The sequence below is a fragment of the Dermacentor andersoni genome, chromosome 1, assembly GCF_023375885.2.
Source record: "Dermacentor andersoni chromosome 1, qqDerAnde1_hic_scaffold, whole genome shotgun sequence".
Classification (NCBI taxonomy): domain Eukaryota; kingdom Metazoa; phylum Arthropoda; class Arachnida; order Ixodida; family Ixodidae; genus Dermacentor; species Dermacentor andersoni.
Genome location: NC_092814.1, coordinates 114,576,308 through 114,598,641, shown reverse-complemented (window position 1 = coordinate 114,598,641; position 22,334 = coordinate 114,576,308). Strand labels below are relative to the sequence as shown.

Below are 22,334 nucleotides of genomic sequence, written 5' to 3'. Positions count from 1 at the left end.
GTAAGGATTACGGTGATGCCTTGCCGCAGCCGAGAACACCACAGCCACCCGAAGTGAGCAAACGTGCTGTTCAGCGCGGCAGCAAAGCAATTGTCGTGCCTCCATCGGTTAGTCTGCAGATTGCAGGCTCGCGGGCCCTTCGGGAAATCCGTGCTAGTTCTGCCAGACCTTCGAGTATAGCGTCGCCATGCGCGTCTGTCAGCCGCTGCTTGAATTCCTTCTTTTTTCTTCCCGTTTCCCACCCGGCGCAGCTGTCTACCAAGCGGGAGCTGTTCTTCCGCGACGGCCCTGTGCCCCCGGCGGCGCCCAGCTCCGGCGGCCTGCTGGGCCTGAGCAAGGACTCTGCCGGCAGCCTGACTTCGTCCGGAGGCGGCGGCGGATCGGCGCCGCCGTCGTACACGTCGGCTACCGGGAACCGCGAGCTTGCGGAGGGCTACGTGGGCTTCGCCAACCTTCCCAACCAGGTCTACCGCAAGGCGGTCAAGAAGGGCTTCGAGTTCACCCTCATGGTGGTCGGTGAGTGAGAGTCAACGCCCTGTCGACAGAGTGCGTCACCTGTTCATGGGGCGACCAGTAGCACTCTTTGACTTGCGTCTATCTGCTCTAAATATTATCGCCCCGACACCCCAAATGTGCAGCTATGCCGGTTATTTCACACGTGCAAAATCGCCGCGCGCTCACAGGCACGCGCGCATTTTCTGTGTGCATTCGCGCTGTTTGGTCTCTGTTTTATTAGCGAGCTTCGTTTCAGTCTCCCTGGTAAATAGTGCTAACACTCGCTGCCGTTGTCCGCACGTGGCCGTCCATGAATGCGCAGATGTTCTCGCGCCTCTCCTCTCCCGGCATCTTGAGACGACACGGCGCCGTTGTTGTCCGTGTTCTCTTGTTCAACGGCATCGCTCGGAAATAACGGTGGCCGTTGTACTCTCGTTGCCTTTTCTGCACATCGCCCGTGCCCGCCGTCCTGTACGCGAGTGGGGAGAGACTGCCCGCTACGCTTTTTTTTTTTTTTCCTTATACATGTGATTTTCTTCTCGAGGGCGGATGGGTCGGGGTCGGCGCCTGTTTACAGCTGCCGTCGTCCCTCGCGTTTCGTACTTCTCGCCCTGCGTCTGTTGCGCACATGGCGCTGTTAGTTGACAGCGGAGCAAATAGTCCCAAGAGGAGTGGTAGCGTTTCCTTACGCTCATTCCGTAGTAGGCTAGGCACGTTACGACTTCAGCTGGTCTTGTGTGGCTTATGCATTTGTATTCCTTCTTAGGGAATGTCAGTGTTCTTGAAAGTGCCTTGCTTTATTGTACGCAACTTTTGTTTGGGAGTTAACTTTTTCTTCTTTATTGCAAGATATTGATGTCATTCATGTAAAAATATAAATGTCATTTATGTGCATTTGTGGGCCAGGTTTGTTTCACCATGTTTGTTTTTCACTGCACACTCATGCACACACTCTCTCTCATGCTCTCTGAAAAGAGTTGTCCCTGCTCATAATATTACTGAAGTAAAGCTGTACATAAAGATTTATTTAATTATACTATGTGTTTGTACACATAAGGGCAACTTCCTAATGTATAGTAATATTCGCGCGCAACCTTTGCATGAAAAGTATTGTAAAAAAATTATAGTCAAACCTCGATACAACGAACACGGGTTTAGCGAATTATCGGATATATAGAAGTAATAAAATATTTCGTTGGTCAAGCTTTAATTCAGTGCTGTACTGTTATAACGAAATAAATATATGGGATCCAACACAGTATCGGTTGTAGCGAAGCAAATATTTGTTTGCATGCCTGTGATAATAAGTACTCTGGTAGCAAAAAATGTCGCAGTTTCGCCCGAAACGCGAAGCGCCGATTGCGATGGCAAATTAGTAGCCAACTATACAAAGTAAGGATAGTAGTTTTATTGGCCGTATAAACTTGTAAACATTCGCTAACTAAATGAACAATTATAATGTGCAAGCGCGACTGAATGAAGACGTAGAAAGAAACAGACAGCGCTGTCTCTGTGTGTCTGTTTCTACGTCCTCGTTTAGTCGCGCTTACACATTCTATCCTTGATTCAAACCAACTAGCCCGCCAACGTGTTTCAACTCAATTAACAAGCATGGTGTCACGCTGGCACAGGTAAACATGAACACATCTCGTTCGATGAGCGCGGAAACTCGCTGTCAGAATGATGGAGTGAGGAATCGCGGCAGCAGCAGCGATCGAATCGACCGTCGTGCATCTCTCGCTTCAACGCGAACGAAATGTCGAAAGCACAGCGTATACGAAGCTACCAACACTACGCGCACTCTGCGAACATGGCAGATCTGTAGCAAATGGCTTTCAAGATACGGCCGTAGAGAAAGAAATTCAGCAAGAGCAGACACTCCCAACGAGTCGTTCAATTGATGGATCGCCAGCCGTTTCTTAGCACGCTTTGTATGCGTTTGTCCCTAGGCGTGCAGGCATTGCGGAGTGGGGTCGAGTTTGTTTACGCTCGGACGCGGCTCCTGCAAAGTCACTCGTGGCGGATCATAGCTTTCTCACGCCTTACGGCGATGTACCTTGAAAATAACATCACAAATATTTCCGTGAGAGCAGTAGGGACCGTAGTAGAGGCCGGGCCGCATATATTGAAAATTTGGAAGGCAGTGCGCCTTAGTAACCGCCGTTGAACGCAAGTGGCTGAAAGGTCGCCCGTGACGCTCGACGCCCCTACAACCGCTATGAGAATACGCCGCGCCACCCTAACGCCTTTCGCGCTAACATAACCTAACGTTAGCCTAAGCTAACGTGGCCGAGAAGCAAAGACAATAATCGTCACGGCCTAACCGCTGTGAGAATACGCCGCGCCACCCTAACGCCTTTTACGCTAACCTAACTTAACGTTAAGCTAAGCTAACGTGGCTGAGAAGCAAAGCCAATAATCCTCACGGCGGGATACCAGGCAGTGGCGTTCAACCGCGGTTGCTAAGGCGCTGTGCGTTTATTTCACTCAAAGGGGACCACTCAAAAATGATCCTGAAAAGTCTCGCACAGCAGCATACGAAAAGCCTGCCAAGAGCGAAGATACTGCATCAGGAGAGCAGGCCAGGCCTCTACTACCCCTATACTGTACTCCCGGAAAAATCAGGTTTTTGAAGGTAGAGTGCCGTAAGGGACAAGAAAGGTTTAATGCGGCATGACTGACTCAGCACCAGCGCCGCAGGAGCGAGAAAGTCTGTCCGACGTACCTTCAGACACAGCGATCATCAAATGGGGCGTCCGGGCCCACTGCCTCACCGGGCGGGCAGCCAGCGTCGGAGCGTAAACTCGACCTCACTCCGCAATGCCGGCACGCCTAGGGGACAAATGCGTACAACGCGAGCAAAGAAACTTCTCCGTGGCACCTAGGCAAAGTGAGACATTCAAAGCGCAAAAGCCCCCAGATTTTCTCTCTCGCACCCGCTTGTCCTTGCGCCTGCGCACAACCGGCTGGTGGTCCCTCAAATGCACGTTTAGCGAGTTGACTGCAGCGCACCAAGCCGCCGACATTAGTAGGTTTGTTCGATTCAGAAAAAGGTGCACGGCACCTCAAACGAAAAAGTGCAGGGGGGTGCCGGGCTGCACCCACCCACTGCAAGGTTCAAGGGTGCAGTGCACCCCGTTCAATCGAGCACGGGGGTGCAGGGTGCACTGCTGCACCTTGGGGAAGTCTAGGTGCAGTGCACCGTGAATAGGTGCAGAAGGTGCAGAGAAACTTGGCTGAATCGAATAGACCTAGTACCTGAACAACACTTTCTGTTTTGTACGCGCGAGTTTTGAACTCTAGCTGGAGCACATTATGCCGGCTGCGCTGATCGGCACATTTTTTTTTTCTGCTGCTTAATCGCGCGCGGTCTTAATGCGGAATTGTTTATTTAATTAAAATGATTGCAAACTATATGTACAAACCTCCATCGAATCTATGCCACGTGTAATTTCAAAAAGTAGACGCAAAACGCCTTGTGATATGAGGAAATGTTTATTTTGCTCTATATAAATGCTCTTTCCGGGCTTTTTTGTGCATTCATCGAACGTTGGGGAAACCAAGTAAGCAGCAGTAGTTCCCGTACGACGCTCCACCGGACGACGTCAGCTGAAATAAGTAAATGACTAACATGTGTCATCTTGGTATTAAAGGGCCCCTCACCAGGTCTGGCCGTCTTGAGCTGACAAGCGCAGAGCATACATTGCGCGATAATAATCGTGCCTGCAAAGTATTACATCGCTACGCGCCGCGGAAAGGCCTGAAATTTCAATCGGAACACCGATTCCCTCTTCACCCGCGGCGAATCCGCCCGGAGAGGGACGGTGACGTAGTCGGGCTCCTGCGCCTACGTAATCGTGTGCGCAGTGTGACGTCGCTCGTGGTCACACGTGACTTCGAGAATTATTCAAGGCACGATCTGTTATTTTTGTGGTCTGTTGCTTGAATTGACCAATTGAAGTTTAGAGAAATAATAAAGCACACAAACGGAAAGTCTGCGTTGTTTTTTATTTTACTTCGCACCGAAGCAAGAGAGGTGTATTTCAGCTTCGTCTGCTTGTTCCCGCAGTCGTGCGGTCACGTGCGCAGGTACCGAAACTATCCCATTTTCTACCCTGTTCCAGCGCGTGATCAGCTCTGCGATCCGCTTGTTCTGCCTCAGTATTTGTGTCGAGCTGAATTATACCGCTAGTCATGTTTCCTTGTGCATAGCTCGCGTGCGACGCCGTCGACGAAAATGCGTAGCGCCGAAAAAAAAAGCGAGGAGCAAAAAAAATGAAGGTACGTCACGCGATCCTCGGGATCCGGTATGAGAGAACGCAGGGGAGGAATGTCGCTTGCGTAGGCTAGACGGGGCGAGTGGACACAGGGTGTCTACCAAGTTGACATTTCCAAATTCCCTGAATTTTCCTGGTTATCCCTGAGTGCCTTTGCAAAGTTCCATGAGTGATACAGAACTTCGTTTTACATCAAGACAGGCTGACACCCTGTCGCCCGATGCTGTCACTCTCTAGGAAGCATGCAAAAAAAATTAATCCTGTTAAAATAGTAAGCAGTCGCATTTATTTTATTCAAGAAGAAATCAGGAGGGAGGGGTTAGTAAAATGCACAGCGAATGAAATATATTTAAAAAAAACGGTAAAACTCATTGCAAATCTAGTCGGACATTCTCAAATACGAATAAAAAGGAGATGCATACAGAAACAAATGTTTTCGAATATGAGATATTTTTTGTATTATTTAATAGCAAGCTCATTGGTATGAGGCCCGAACTTTGTCACAAGTGAGATTCTCTCTCAACAGCTCGTAAGTCAACCTCAACTGTCCTGACATACTCTCAGCCCGCGCACGCCTCGGTGTTGCGGTTCACTGCTTTTAAGAGTTTATTTTGGTTTGGATGAGGGACACCTGCATCTCGGCGTCAGCCAACACTTCGTCCGGAAAGGCCTACCAGTACACATATTAGGCATATCGGTTCTCGTACTGTGACAGGAGATGGCGGGTGGACGCGTGTATAATTAAGGAATACCTTGTCCCGTAATATTGCCCCTTCCCATTCTTGTTATACTTTACTGCAATACTTTTTCGTATGTTTCACCGCGTAACATTTCCGTATTGAGGCGAAGCTGACTTTCGGAAACCAGCATTATGTAACGCGCCGTGCTTTCCGAGCTTCGAAGCCGATCGCGAGGACCACAAAGACAGAGTCGGCACATGGGTTATAGCGGTGAATTCTTCCAATGAAAAACACTGCGCCGAATGGCAAGAAGCTTAATAGCGAACGTTGAAGCAGCTAGGCATGGCGTTTACCGCGGCGGCGAGGTAATCGAAACGGCGGCAGTGGTGGCTTTGATTAATGCCGTTTCGGACCTGCGGTCACAGCAAGAAGTCCCGAAAATCGGACGGTGAAGGGTTCTTGCGTCCGAAATTTCAGACATTCTTATACATTAGAGAGTTTCAGTTCAGGGGACGCAAGGCGTTGGGGCCCCTAGCGCTTGGGTTCGTTTGCGTACGCAAGCAGAAACACGTTATAGGTTGGCGGCCCCAAACGCAAGCCGCAGTGAGGTCGCATGCGCTCACAGCGCCACGCAGGATCGATCTTTGCTGCGTTATCATTTTTTTAAAACATGGAATCAAGCATATAAAGTAAAGCACTAAAGCTATTCTTATTAAAAGCAGTTAATAGAGAGGTTTAGCGTGTCCGGTATTCGGGTAAACCACCATGCCGGCCGGAAGCGGCCTGCATGGTGCAGCCACCTGGTGGCGCAAAGCTCAAGCAGACAAAAACAGCTAGTATTGCAATAGCCAAGTGTATTTAACTTTGCTGCGGGTGTAAATTTTTGGCAGCAACACGATTACGCCAGTGCCGAAAATTTACACCAGCAGCGAAGTAGAATATACTTGGTTATAGCAATATTATCTGTTTTTGTCCGTTTGAGCTTTGCGCCAGCCGCCGTGGTTGCTCAGTGGCTATGGTGTTAGGCTGCTGAGCACGAGGTCGCGGGATCGAATCCCGGCCACGGCGGCCGCATTTCGATGGGGACGAAATGCGAAAACACCCGTGTACGTTACGTTTAGGTGCACGTTAAAGAACCCCAGGTGGTCGAAATTTTCGGAGTCCCCCACTACGGCGTGCCTCATAATCAGAAAGTTGTTTTGGCACGTAAAGCCCCATAATTGAAAAAAAATTTAAAATTAAGCTTTGCGCCACCAGGCAAATGCACCATGCAGGTCGCTCCCGTTTACTCCCCCGATCCAACGCACCGTCCGCCTGCGTTTACCCGAATACCGGACACGCTAAACCTCTCTAATAGAGAGTTTTAGATTAGGAGACGCAAGCGGCTTGCGTACGCAACTAGGGGCAACAGCACTGCGCATGCGCAGAACCAGAGGTAGGAGTCTACGCATGCGCAGTGCCGTCGCCCCTAGTTCTTGCGTACGCAAGCCGCTTGCGTCCCCTAAACTAAAACTCTCTAATATGTATAAGAACGACGTCTGTCGACACTTGGCGAAAGATTTGTCAGATTATCTACCCGTTAGCTACTCGGAAGTCCTCGTACACCTCGAGAGTCACGTAGGTAACGTGACCGCTTAGGGGCAGCGATGTTTTCGTCCGCCCCAAGGACGCAAGTAGACGTAGCGGTCTGCGCATGCGCAGTACCGTCGCCTCTAGTTCTTGCGTACGCAAACCGCTTGCGTCCCTTAAACTAAAACTCTATTGACTCTATGGGGTACGCGGTGGTGCCACGAAGCCGTTTGAATTATCGGGCGTCCGGAAAGTCGGTCGTTGACTGTACACTGGCAACTCCTCCAGCCCACTACATGGCGTCAAAAGACCTATTCGTTACGATCCCCCTCTGTTAGGCGAGCCAGCATGACCGCGACTTTCGTTCCCTTTCAGTAGAATTCAAGCTAATTTTCCCAGATTTAGCACAGATTTCCTGAGTTTTCTCTGAGTATTTCCAGGCTATTCAAAATCCCTGAAAATTCCCGGTTTTCCCGGTTGGTAGACACCCTGTGGAGAGAGCGTCTTGCGTGGCAGTGGAGCCCGCCTGCTGAAATCATGGGTTCGCGGCACTGAAATATTTCTATCTCGGCTATTAATGAGCCGATTTGGAAATTTTTTGCTGCAGAACGCTCCCTAGAGGACACGTAACAACTTCCAGCGCATAGCCAAAATTTGCTATGGGGCCTGGTGAGGGGCCCTTTAATACCTATAGGAATAATGCGTGTAGATGCGAAAGTGGGTAATCGGCGGCATTACAAACAAAAGCAATTCGCGTTTACGTACATGGCGTAGAAAATAACCGACTCATCCCAAATTATACAGTACATATCACGAGAACGTCCGATTTACATGCATTCCCCCATTGCCGGGCCTTATTTCCTGCACTTTAATAGTACAAATACATAAACAAATACACGGGCAACTGCACGTTTCCAAACATTTTGGCTTCAACCGACGCGATAGTACGCGCTACGTATTGTAAGGATTGGGAGGTCAATCCCTCTGCTTGTAACCCGTTGTCAAGATTGGAGTCGGGCATGAATTAGATGGTAGCTGGCCCATGCCGTCATCCAACTTATCCACGCTGAGTACGTTGTTGAAGGGAAGGACTGCTTCTCATCGAGAACGAAGAATATGGGTTTATTTACAGTATCTACATAAGGGCGTTGCAGGTCATCAGTGTAGCATGACTGCGAGAGAAAGTACACTGAGCAGCCGCACAACAGCGGTTTATAAACACTCGGCCCTCCCTCGATCCCTAGGTGAGGGAAACGTTCGACCAGTGGAAGAGCCACCTCTCTGCGGGAGGGCTTACACACACATTTCCGCACGGTTTCACGGTCCCCACCGACGTCAGACGGTCTTCGCAGAACTCGGGGCTTACGTCAGGAAAGGCGCATCTTATTCCCCGAGCTGACCCCCGCAGCGCGGCCGCCGGTGCTCCATTGTCTTGCGTCTTGAAAGGCGCGTGGGAAGGGGCCTCCGAAGGCGTTCCCTCGGCAAGTTCCCCGCTCGCGGCAGACCAGGTCGGCGGTGGCGTGTTCAGTCATAAAGCCTGGTTCGTTGAACTCATCCTAGCAATCCCGCGACGCAGAGTGGCGGACGTGGCGCATTGTCCTGCTGCGGACACAGTAGACTTAGTGACGCCGTGTGGCTAGAGGGTTGCGGTGGCGTTCCAGGAAAAGTCGACGCCGCTGTCACAACTGGCTAGCAAAACTTGCACCTCAGTGGGCCGTCCTTAACAGTATACACAGAGGTGGCCACAACACAGGCTCTCAACCAGACCATGCTATACGCTCGCAGAATTCCTGCTACTCGCACTCAAGACAAATGCTTCAGTGCAAAGCCTGTTTTCACTCGTTCAGAAGACAGAATTTTCGAGTTACAAGTTCCTGGTGTTTGAGCTCCTTGGAGTTATCATTTGCGCGATCTGCCGGCGCAAGCAACACACTCCCATGTTATCACTCTTGGCGATCGCTCGTCGCGTTTTCGACAAGCGTGAGTACCGAAAGAAGGTATATGTTGTTGCGGGGCAATAAAAAGCGTCACACGCTTGCCCCACTAAGATTCAGTACACGCCAAACTGTGTCACCACGGCCGAGCTGCTTTTCTCTGCGTCACGACAGGCGCGGCGAATGTGCCTTTGTATTATTCCAAAATGTAACGAAATCTATATTCATGTTGGGGTCAGAGAAAGCGTCGAGAACTTGTCGCAGTAACATTCTGTACACGCGAAACTGCCTCACACGACCGAGCTGCTTTTCTCTACGTCACAACACCAGGCGCGGCGAGAGCGCCCAAAAACTACCGAAATTAGTTACAATAATGTGGGACTTACACAAGGTGTCGCAAACATCTCCCAGTACGACTCATTAACTCAAATTAACTACGCCATGACGGCCGAGCTGTTTTTCGCTCACTGCGTCACACAGCGTCACAAGTCTCGGTTCCGTGCCGCAAAAGCCAAATTTGCTTGAAATGCGGTGCAGACTGTCAAACAAAATTTCTCACCTTGCCGTAGTCCAAGAGTGCAGTGGTACCGTGTCGAACTGCAGAAAGAACGCAATAACACGCCGGGAGCCCCAAAAAAACCAGGCTAAGTAAAAAAATTGGCTGAAGGCTTAGCTTGGTTAAGCCTAGAAGATTGCGAAAGCAATACCCTTGGCTGCGCCTTGGTTCGGCTGATGGTGTGGACATGGTTGCCCTTTGTTAAACTTATGGCTATACATAATCCGACATAGCGCAAGGCAGCGCGCCGACCACTGCGAGGAGCCGAGCTGTAGCCCCATTTATCCGCCTTGCGTGACGTCACACCAGCGAGCGCCCTCTCTCGGTAGCGCCGCAGCAGCGGCGCGCAAGGCTTCGCCTCCACCATCGATGCCGCGAGCTGGGGCCCCGGCTCTCTCGGTCTGGCGTGACGTCACACGGTCACGTGACGCGTAGCTGTGTAAGGAGGCGCCACGACCACCGATGGGCCGAAAGTGCGAGCAGCATTGCTTTCGCAATAAAAAAAAAAAAGTCAGGCAGACGGGTGCCGAACAGGCCAACGCTCACGTGCGCAGCCGGCCTCGCTCGCTTCGGCGGCGTGTCTGACGCATGACGCGTGCATTTGGCGCGTCATTCGCCTGTCGCTAGGTAATGCAAGCAAGTCGCAAAGTATAACTTAATTAATGCGCAGATATGTTCGTTTTGCTGGGGAATAATTAAAAAAATAAAACATTGTTTATTTTATTTCACTTTCTTTTTTTTTTTTCGATGCTCGCGGCTGCAAACGGTCGACATTGATACTAGCTTGACGTATTTCCTGCTGCCGCTTTTCGCCAAGTGTGCCTGTTGAATTTCTTCGATATTCGGCCTTTCCCAGGGCCGTAAGCAGCAGCATCCTTACAGCCTCCGAGGAAGACTCCCCTCCCCCCCCTCCCTCGCCTCATCCCCGTGCCTCGCGCGCGACAGGAGAGGGCGCGCTTCCGTCGGGGGCGCGGGGGCGCCGTGAGCTTTTTTTTTTTTTTAGGGGGTCCACTGCAGATTATGGCGTAGGGGTAGGTAGAAACAATGTAGAAAGTGCAGCAATAGAGGCTGACGCCAATAAAATGGCCGCTAGGAGGTACAGGAAGAAAACTACAAAAAAGAAATTTAACACCAGGATCAGGTACATAAACATGCAAGGCGGTAGAAAGAGAGCGAAGTGGTTAGAAATAGAACAGCAGTTAAAGGACGAAGAAGTAGGTGTATATGCGCTATGCGAAACACATCTCAGGGATGTCGAAGACCCACCATTTATTGAAGGCTACGTCTGGGAAGGGAGCAACAGAACAACAACGGAGAGGAAGGGAGGAGGTGTAGGTATGCTGATACATCAAGAAACAAATTGGCAAAGAATAAAGTCAACTTGCAAAGAACATGTCTGGGTATCGGGTACAATTGCCCGTAAAAAGACATGGCTAGGAGTAGTTTATTTAGGGACAGGGCACAAATACAGGCAAGAAAACAAGGATCTAGTGAAGTGTCTCAATGACGATATAAAGCAGTTTGGAGAAGGTGCTGATATTTGTCTGCTGGGTTACATGAATGGCCACATCGAGGATCGGATGGATACACAGATTGTAATGGGAAGTTGATGCTTGACTTCTGTGAACGACACAACCTAGTTATAGTAAATAGAGAAACTAAGTGTGAGGGACAAATCACGTGGGAATCCTGTAACAGGCGAATGACCATTGACTACTGCTTATGTCGCAAGGGATGTATAGCAAGCTCGCAATAATGGAAATAGACGAAGAGAGGAAGTACAGCCTCGGAAGTGATCATAAGCGTATTAGTCTACAGTTGGGAGCCCTGTTAAAAAGAGAAATGCAGGGAAGTCAAAAAGAGTACGGAAAATTAAATGAACAAATAGCGCAAATAGCCACCGGCATAGAGAAGCAATAGAGAAACATCCCATAGAACAATGGGATTATAATCAGTTAAAACTACTCATTAGTATAAAAATAAAAGAAGTAAAAAGGAGTGAGGAGTGCCTTCGTCATCGGGCTAGTACCGGAATGTCGCTGGGGGGTCTCAACTCGTGTCATGCATTTACCTCAATTTCTCGGTTACTAAAGCGCTGTTCGCGATTATATTGACGCCTTAGACGTTCTAGAGCATTGCTTTATCACTTTAACTTGACTTCATAGTAACCTTTAGTGTCCCTTTAAATCAGTGTGTCATCCACAACAAAACCAACAAGGTTAAGCCCTGCGCTTTGTAAAAATGTGATGCTATGCAATAACTGTGTTATTTCCAATGAACATGCATTAAGTCACAAGCGCTTTGTACTTTCCAGAATTTCTTCACCATAATGCTGATATATTGCATGAACTTCCTCCCTTTAAAGTAATGTTACAATCCCAAATATGTGACTAATGTGCGGGCGACACATTCAAGGTTATTCCAATGCGCTGGCCTTGCACGGTGATTCCTATGAACTATACTTTCGGCAAGGCATAAGCGCGCTAATCTCGACAAGAGGTGGTCGCAAAAACCGTTGCTGTGTCGGCTGCGTAGTCAGTGCCCGCTGTTTCCATGTGGAATGAGAGCAGTGAAACACATAATTAAATTCTCTCAGCATCTACAATGTAGAGAAAAAAATCTCGTCAGATTCTAATGCCTTCAAACGCAAAAAGTAAGCGCTACCAAATCATTTGGCCGCCCGGAGGTATGCAGACGCCGCGAGAAACTACGGCGCCCTAAACGGCGCCCCGGCCGGCAGCACCGTCACGCGGCAGGAACGCGTTTTGGGGCCAGCTTCCGGAGGCTGGTCTTCACACCTCCCCATTCTAGCCACCCTAGCCGCGGGGCGCTATTCTCGACACGCATGGCGGCTGCACGGCCGCCATTATCCGCCATTGGTTGGGGGGAGCCCACATGCCTTGAAATTTGTGCCGGGAAACGGAAGTTTTGAAAAATGCAATTTTGCTTTTTCATCAAGATGACGAAAGGTGACGTGGAGCTGCAAATTTTATCGACTAATACATTGATTTGGTCCTTGGCAGCTATATTGTGATGTTAGCGCTTCAAAAAGAAAGTGAGTGGTAGCGTACAGAAGCGAGTGCGATGCATCTGCGAATATGTGGTGGCGATCCAAGATATGTGCCATGCCAGCTTGCTGATTGGCTGAAGGAATATGCTGTGGGGAGCATCACAGGAAGGGACGTTTCGTAAACATCAATTTGATGTTGCATAACATTGTGCTGGGCCGCCATTGCAGAGATTTTCCGCCATAATTTGTGGTGTGACGAGCCGCACAAATTATGCTAATGAGCAGCCATATGCAATGGCGACCGAGAGGAATGCGTATCGCCACATTTTCCCCGTCGTTTGGCGCCATGAGAATCTTTTGTTCATAACCCGTGTTCACAGTATTTGCATCACTCTTCGAAGGTGTTGGCATTTGTGCTTTGGGCCATCATTTTTTAAAAGAACGCGTTTATATGAAATAATATTGGTTGAACATAGCAAACTTTCTGCAATGTTGCCCACTTTTCACTGCTGCGTTTGTATTATAATCAAGATTAATGCCTTTTTGCACAATCAAAAGTTATGACAACAGCGTGTTTTTAATTTATTAAAAAAAAATGTACGTAAGGCGGCACCTCGAAGTTTCCTCCCGCGGTGCGAGCAACCAGCGAAGTGAACAAAAGATGGCAGTGCCGGCACTTGCGCATCGCGCAAGCGGATATCTCTGGCACGCGCAACGCTATCGGTGATATTCGGCCTTTCTCAGCCAGCCGAGTTGGGCTGAGTCACTTGCGTTTCGCGAGATAGCGATAACGTGATCTAGAATGTGCGCGCATCACCACTGGTAGGCCGCGTATGTTGTACCAAGGCAGAAAACAAGTGCGTTGGCGCCAACGTATGATGACTCATTCCATTTCCTGGTGACACGCATCGTAGCTAATGAAGCAGACGATGGCTTGTACGGCGACGGAAGCGAGAAGCGTTTTCGACAGAATAATCATGCGCTTCGAGCTAGCTGCTTTATTTTTACTGTGGAGGAAAACTGTTTCGCTTTACCAAGAACCTTACATTCGGTGGCTTCATTTCAGTTTCTTGGGCAAAACGTCAAGTTGGCATCACGTTACAAAAGCAAAATGGGGCCATCAGTGCCATTTTATTTGCGTCGCGTCTACGTCATGCATCGAAGAAAATGGCGGAATGTCCAGAGGCCGAATCTTATAACGGTTCGGAATATGAACCATTCGCTTCGCCGCTTACGTCACTAGATGTGCCACTCCCAAGCCGGTGGTGGAAAAGGGGGAGGACACGACCAATAATGAGAGGGTGCCACCTCTGAAGTGTACATCATTATATGACAAGCTAATCGAGGAATTGCAGAATGTTTCAGCTTGCTAAATAAATGTAAAATATAAATTAAATATTATATGCCAAGTTCTGAAGTATAAACGTGTGGTACCGGGCGTTTACGCAATGCAGAAGTAAGTTATTAATGTCATTCTTTTTCATTCTCAGCCGACAGGCGGTATCGCAAGCGTAAATGAGTTGGCAAAGCGCAGCGCTATGTCGTCTGCTACCAGGAGCTCGCCCGATGCACGCAACAGGAATGCACTGCCGGCACTTCTGAAATAGTGAGCACGACAAAACCGTGAACTGATCTTTAGGGACACCTTTACTAGCCGACTATATCAGTTTTCCTTCTTTTTTCGCCCTTCGTCATTGGCTCCGACATGACTCGCTCACCGCCGTGCTGCCGCTATCCCTGTGATCTGCCCCACGGCGCGTCGCGTGATAGAAGCAATGGAACTTGAAATCAAATATTACGATATAAGGGCCCTGCATTGCCTGCGCAAAGTAAAATCGAAGTGTGGTGCTGATGGTGCGCTTTGCCGTGAAATTGAGGGACAAAGTGTGGCACTCCTGAACTAGAGAAAGAAGGGCAGCCAAATAAGATATCTCCACAATATCTTCCCATCGTGACTGTATAGTTTTATCAGCAGAATGAAGGAAGCGCTGAACCAGTCTAGGTTGAACCCTTCTGATTGCTGAACAGTAATCTGCGAGCTATTCATGCTTGCGATAGCACTGGGAATTTGATCTCACCATGCAAATATCTCCTTGGCATTGGCTTTGAAGCGGAGGTCACGGGAAACTGACCCAGCCCTTCTACCGGCCAACACAGTAATTGCGAGAGCAACTTTGTGGACAGTGTCGGCAGCAGAGATCTAGGCCAATTCGATGAATGCTTCGCATCCGACCGACCTCTGGGAGCTGCAGGCCGGTGGCGATGAACTGCAGCGCGCAATATTCCTTCCTCTGCGTGGAATGACCACTGGTACGCTTGCACCCGAGTCTCCTCCATTTGATAGCGTAGCCTGCAAAAGGTCTACTTAGAAAGCCGTCAAGGGCGGTGCAACTCATTATCCGTCACTTCTTCGAACGCGTATCGCACTTCCAGCCGTGGTCGACAACGAACGAGAAACGCCAAGCAGACGATGAAGGCAAGTAATAGCCTCCTAAGCAACCAACGCACGCGTGCGCAACGCCCGCATGTCTCCGGGGTCGCGCGACCGGCGCGCGCAACAAGAGTCGCAAGCCAACAGCCAAGCCAGAGCAATGGGACCCAAAGCGGACTAGCCCTTCGCCAGTTCCTATGACCGGTTCGCTTTGAAGATGATTGACAGATGCGTGACGTAATCATAAATTGCGATACCGCCCCGCTGCCTCTGACGACCTGTGACGTAACCAAAATTTTGGCGAATCAGGTGAGACCAAACGAACGGTTCCCCCAACCGAACCATTACAACATTCGGCCCCAGAATAGTGCCCCGCATTTGCCGGCTCACCCTCGCACGTTTTCACTCGCACATACCGCTTACGGCGTGTGGCAATGATTTTATCGGCCGTGGACTTTATACAGAGCCAGACAGCAACGGTATGGCGATGCCGACTGCAGAAATACGCCTGGAGTGTCTATATTTATTTATTTATTTATTGTACCCCCAGGGCCGAAGCATTACAGAGGGGAGTGGCAAAAAGCATTTGTCTGAAAAGATACTTATACATGGAGTTATATAAGCCACCAACACACATACAATACTCAATTAACAAATCAAATCAATACAAATCACCAAACTACAAAACAATGTAAAATGACGAGATGATACAGGTAAGCACAAGCAAACAAGAAGAAACAACAAAAAATAACATGAGGTAAGGAACTATTTAGTTACTGTTAGTTAAAACATTCTTGAAATGTTGATGGTCTGTAATTTCTGCAGTAGTAATTGCTATTGCAATAAAATGCAAAATACATTTGTTGACAAACTTTCCAGACACCTGATTTTTCATACCTGCGCGATTCTTCTGTGCAGCACCGCCACCTACCCCTAGCACCGATGTATAGCTGCAATAACGTAAATTTCAGACACCGTACGGTGTTTCAGGCATGAACAGTGCTCATGATGTCGCAAACACAACTGCCATGAACAAGGTTTCTGCCATTTGGACTTGGCACGAAACCGAAAGTTTGGTTGCCAACTCCTGAAACGGCAGTGTGGCCGGCAGAGTTGCTGGTGGCAAGCTGTCGCGGGAAGTTCTCGGTCATTATGTTCACTCTAGACCTTATCGTCAATCGAGTGGGAGCTCAGGTGCATGGTCTAGACCAACAGCCGTAGTGGAGGACTATGGAACCACTTGCAATCCCCTCCACATGTGAAAAGTCTGGTGGGGGTGGCCTGGCATAGTCGGAACATAGTCAGCAGGCCATCACACCGATCCCGTGTGACTACACCATTTGTATGGTTGCGTGTTTGCAGTGGTGCAGAGCATGTACCCATGTTATTAAATATTGTTCCCTTTTCTCGTATCGGCATAACAAGATGCCAATTGGCCATCAAAATCTGGAGGTGACTTTTTGCTGGCTCGTCTATGCCGTCTTTATGCTCATCTTTTGCATAGACCTGATCACAACTTTTTTCATCAATATTTGCGTGTATGCAATAACGCATGTATGCATAACAAACATATTTTCTTGAGCAGTGCGACTTCATAGTGGGGAGCCCAGTGGGACAATGCTTTGTGTGAAACCTGCCCTGGCCAACCTCGTCGAGGTTGGTCAGAAATCGTAAGGAGCTCAAGTTCGGAGATTGACGTTAGGCTATTGTTGGCCAACATTTGGCCACCAATAAAGGTCCAATCCAACCACTTTAGCCAACCTGGCCTACACTTTGCCATTGTAGTAGAAATTAGTTACTATATGTCAGGAACAGCTTGTCCCATATGTTCCCAACATGTCAGAAACCATTATTTGTAATGGTAACATTAGTAATCGTTACTGCTTTCTGTATTTTGTAACCATTACCAATGGAGCTCATTCACTAACTCCAATGCACAGTAACAATTACTATCCCAGCTGCATTATCATGGTTAGTAGTGTATAAGTGCCACTTCCATGACCATAATTAAGCTGTTTTTATTCTAAAAGCATATCTATTCAAAAAATGTAAAAAATAGTTTTCACATTTTGGGGTCATATTCATTGTATTTTGAAGCTGATCTACAAGTCACTATACTGCACAAAAATTAACAAATAGGAAGAAACGATAAAGCGGAACAGCATGTCACAACATAAACAAACAACATATCTTTAGTAGTACTTTTGGGAGCGCAGTTTGTACTGGTAAGCACCTGTATATTTAGATGAACTGAAAGCTTTGGACCACAATTTTTATAAAATACTTTCTGCATGTCTGTCTACCTTGAGGTGGCTGTTAAGCTATCAACTGTTAATCCAACATTATGAAAGAAGGTACAATTCATCTATATGTTGCACCAAGACTGATTATGCAGTGTAATATACTACAGGCAAGACAAGGTAGCACCTTTTCTACTTAACTGAAATGCACATGTGAATTCCTTCCATCATTAAATTAGCTAGTAAAATGTTCATAATGGCCTACGAAAGGCAGTAGCCGCGGCAGGTGCTAGCTTGCAGTATAATCTCGTGAACTTCGTAACAAGGTTTGCCTGCACTCGTTTTTGTACCTGCGGTAGCACCATTGGCAATGCATAAACCATGGTTGTTGAGCCAATCAATGAAGCTTGACCTTGTATCAACGTGCTCAATTGCCAGTCACAAGCAGACCTTAGTCCACTTGGTCTGGCTGACTAAATTGGCCAGCAACTAGTTGCCTAATTTTATTTGTGTAACCAAATTTCGGGGGGTCTTTATGCAGGTGAAGCTGGGCTTGGAAAGTCAACGCTCATCAATTCTATGTTCCTGACGGACATATACTCAAATGAATATCCGGGGCCATCTCACCGTGTAAAGAAAACTGTAGAGGTTGAAACCACTCGAGTGCTTCTAAAGGAAGGCAGCGTAAACTTAACGCTGACCATTGTGGACACACCAGGCTTTGGCGACGCTGTCGACAACACTCAGTGGTGAGGCTCAGTTCTGTAGCTTCTTTGCCATTTGTATTGCGTGCTTTTTGAAACAATTATGAATGTGTTGCAAATGTGTGGTGCGAAATGCAGAGAGCCACATGAAGGAATACCATATAGACCCGTGCAAGGGCTGCACCTCCATTTTGGCAGCCCGAAATGTGTAGAAAAAAAAATTTTCCAATGCAGAAGCAATCATGTGTGGCGCCCCGATGCCATGCGCGTGCATTGACGAATTTTCGCTTACTGCGTGCTTTTGCATGCCACTCCTAGATGGTGAGAGCTGCACATTGACCTCTGATGCAATGGTCTAAGGTGTGCAGAAGTGAAGGCTGCGCCGACATCATTTTGACCAAAAGGTTCGGTCCCAGTGCACGCCTGCACATCGTCAAAATTGGGGGGGGAGTGCGGCCCTTACACGAGTCTATACAGTAGTTTATGAAATATCTATTTCTGTTCTTTCACCTAAGCTGCATTCTAAACTTGAATGCACAGTTAATCCAAACTTGTGTGGTATTGTGTTTAGGGGTTCTTTTAAAGGGAACCCTGTGGCAAACTCTCGGAGTGGCTGTAGATTCACACAGGCACAGCGAGTGCCTTCAGCAGAGCTCGCCTTGTGTCATATGCTACCATGCTGAGCCGCAATCTAGATCTCCACGAAGAAGCAAGCCACTTGCATAATCCAGTTTTGTAAAGCAAGCTTGCTCACAGCCAGATGCCTGCAAAGTGCAGCTAAAAAGTTTTTGTGCACTTAAAAAAATTCTGGCAGAACTCATCTTACTATGACTGTTGATGGCGATTAGCATTCAAGCCATGTAGCGACACCATATTGCCACCGCTGAAACACATCATGTATGAGCTGTGTACTGCAGCCAGGCTCCTCTCTCGTGCTTCGCTCTGAACACGCTGCGCCATCTAGCAGTGCGCGCCTGAACTCCCGCTTTTGGTGGCCTCCAAGTGCTTAAATGTCAGGCAGCTCTGCTGAACACACTGTGCCATGTAGTGGTGTAGTGGCGAGAGTGCGAAGTCCCACATTAAGTCCCCTCCTCTTGAATGGCCTCAAAGATTGCACAGGTGGTGCACTGGTGTGTACTAATGTACTAATGCTGATGATTAGTCCCTCGCTCAGTGTGGGCATTCATGACACAGTGCATGAAAGCGTAATGCACGCTACTATGCTTGGGGAACCCACATGACATGGGTTGAAATCAACCCAACACTGGAGAAATTTTCAAGCTTTTTTTTCTTTTCTAGTGAAGAGTGGCCTAAAGAGGCTAGATAGACAGATGTCGACGCAAAGTGGCCAAAGTAGGCTAATACTGGTGTCACACGACCACTTTCGATCGCGATCAAGCCCAATCTGGATCAAAATTCTCGACCGTGTTTGGCTCCCTCGCACAGCTTGCGCAAAGACACCAATCACAACCGAGAAATTTGATCCGGATCAGGCCTGATCACACTCGAAAGTGCACCATGTGACATCCGTATAAGAATGCTCATCGCATTAAAACCAACTGCAGCTTGTCGGCTTCCTTCAGGAAATACTGACAGTATATATTTTGTGGTTGGCCTAATATCCTAAATAATCACGATTTTATCAGCTATCCTTAGACATTAATGTTAAGTTTGTGTTACTAGAAAAACTTGAGAACACTTTAAAAAATAGTAAGATTTAATAAAGTAGAAAATTGCCCACTCAGTGTAGATTCTTGGTGAAAGGCCATAAAGGAACAGGAAAAGAACATTAGAGATTAGCGTCAAATGATACATTTATGAGGAGCAACAAAATTACAGCAAACATTCAAGTGACCCAAGACGACAAAAAGCACTACCAAGCAAAATCACAATATTGTAAAAGGCTAAAATTTATTGCAACAAAAATGCTTATTGTGTTACCAAGGTAACTGGCACAACAGTCAAGTGCAAAAAAAATGGACAGCTTAAAGGCTGTCCTTTGTAGATGTGTCTTAGCAAACAGAATTGAGTGTCCTTTAGAACTGGGTGTGGCCATGTTTTGAAAAGTTGGCCAACAAATGTGAAATAAGTTAAGCAGGCTCCATGCATGAGCCTGAAGTTGCACAGGTATTCTTGTATTGGTATTAGTTCTTGACTTGGTATTCATATTTGTATGGCCATTAAATTTATGCCAGCACCTGGCTTCATGTCCTGCCCAAAATTGAATACTCGCTGCATGTTTTGATAGCAGCAAGCAGATAGCAGAAGCTGCTGAATTCTCATTGAGAATTGCAATATGCACTGCTCACCGAATTAGGCAAAGGTAATTGCTGAAATGAACATCATGGTAATTGTCAAGAAAACAAGCATGTCACATTTATTGGGCAGCCTGTTCATGTCACTCTTAAAGTTAAATTGTGTTCTTTTCAAGAGCAGCACTCCTGAGCCACTCAAGTGGGCTGTTGCTCGATTAAAAGAAAGAAAAATTTGTGTGCTTCCTTTTAGCTGCACATACATTTAAGAAAGCCGTAGCATGCAGGAAGTGCTGGAATTGTATGTTACCAAAATAGCTTTAGTATTGACAATCAAAGGATAAAATTAATAGTGATATATAATCAATTTTTCTGTGGCCAGCTTTTAATTAGGCAGGCTGTGGAAAACCCTGCAGGCTTCTTCAGACAGCTTCTAACAACATACATTTAATTTAATCTATCTGCATAGATGACTTCAGTGTCTTTAAAGCTTGCTTCATTTCAGGTGAGCCATCCTGTGTAACCATCCAAACCATGTATTATGTGCATCTGGTCCTGTCATGTTCCTTAATTTTATTCTTATGATAATGGTCTAAAAAATTGAAACTGTGAGAGTGACATTGCATGTACCGTGTACACTTGACTAAGGACCGTGCTCGTATAAGGGCCGCTCCCGCCAACTTGGCAGTCCAAATTAAAAAAAACAAAAGAAAATCTCGCCAGCAAACGGCAGCGTCGTCACATCTCGCGTACGGCACATTTCGCAGGAGCCACCAAATGGCAATAGCTGTCCTGCGGCTTCGTCACGTGGCGCTATCTGTGAGCTTTGGGCACGCGGCACTATATACATCTGGGAGATCTTGTCGCTTTTCTCGCCGGCGCTATTGATCCTTTGTGCCACCGTTAATTTTGATGACTGCCTATAGCACAACCGCTTGCGATAGAAAAGAAAAAACGCTTAACCGCGTGCGATGCTGCGTTCAAACTTCAAGTTGTCGCATACGCCGAACAGAATGGAAAACGTGCAGCCGATCGGAATTTCCACGTTGACAAGTGCGTGCGTCACTAGTGCAACCAAAAGGAAGAGCTGGCCACAACAAACAAGACTAGGAAAGCATTCCGTGGCAAGCCTCGCAAATTTCCAACACTCGAGAAGGAACTCGTGAAATACGTCACGGACATCAGGAAAGACGGCTACGCGTTGTCAACCGAGATGCTCCGCGTCAAGGCCCTTGCAATCGCACGCCACATGAACATTTCACGTGCGTATTTCAAGGAAAGCGAGGGATGGCTTCAGAGATTTATGAAGCGACAACTCAGCATCTGCCGCCGGACAACACTCTGCCAAAGACTTCCACGCGAGTACGATGACAAAGTGATCAAGTTTCACCGCTTTGTTAACGCGCTGCAAGCGGAGCACGAGTACCACCTACACCAGATAGAAAACACGGACCAAATGCCTGTTTGGTTCGATGCTCCTGAAAACATGACGGTCAACCAAACCGGTGCGAAGAGCTTCCTTGTGTGTACAACCGGTGCCAAGCGTCAGCGTTGCAGTGTAATACTATCTGTCACAGCGGAAGGAAGGAAGCTCCCCCCATACGTAGTGTTTAAATGAAAGACGCTACCCAAGGAGAGCTTTCCGAATGGAATCGTCGTCAGAGTGCAAGAAAAGGGCTGGATGTCCGATGAACTAGTGGTGAACTGGGTGAAAACAGTGTGGGCTAATCGGCCGGGAGGGCTGCTGCGACGGAAGGTCCTGCTCGTATTGGACAGCTTTTGAGGCCACCTCACAGAGCGCGTGAAGGCTCGTCTTGCAGAATCTCGTATGCAGCTGGCGGTCATCCTCGGTGGTTTAACAAGCATGCTGTCGCCACTGGATGTGTCTATTAATAGGCCGTTTAAGGCAGAATTCAGACACCAGTACTCTGAATGGATGGCAGCGGGCCACCACGAGAAAACGCCGACCAGACGACTAAGGAGGGCGTCACTTCAGCTAGTCTGCTCTTGGATTTTAAACGCGTGGCGTGCGGTGTCCACGGGCATTATTGTAAAGCGTTTTAAGGTCACCGGGATTTCTAGTGCCATGGACGGCACTGAGGACGATTGGATACATGAACGTACAGATGACCCGAGCAGCGGCGATGAGCCGAGCCCGAGCAGCGATACCGATGAAGACATCTAGC

General features: G+C 48.0%; 1 protein-coding gene across 1 annotated transcript in view; it reads left to right on the top strand.

Annotated features, from left to right (window-relative positions):
* Positions 1 to 257: 257 nt before the first annotated feature.
* Positions 258 to 22,334, top strand: part of pnut (septin 7-like protein pnut) — a 79,270-nt gene continuing 57,193 nt past the window's right edge. Inside the window, exons 1-2 of the mRNA XM_050193649.3 lie at positions 258 to 516; positions 17,734 to 17,941. Coding sequence (XP_050049606.3) covers positions 507 to 516; positions 17,734 to 17,941 — 218 coding nt within the window. The 5' untranslated portion in view covers positions 258 to 506. The remainder of the gene's footprint in view (positions 517 to 17,733; positions 17,942 to 22,334) is intronic.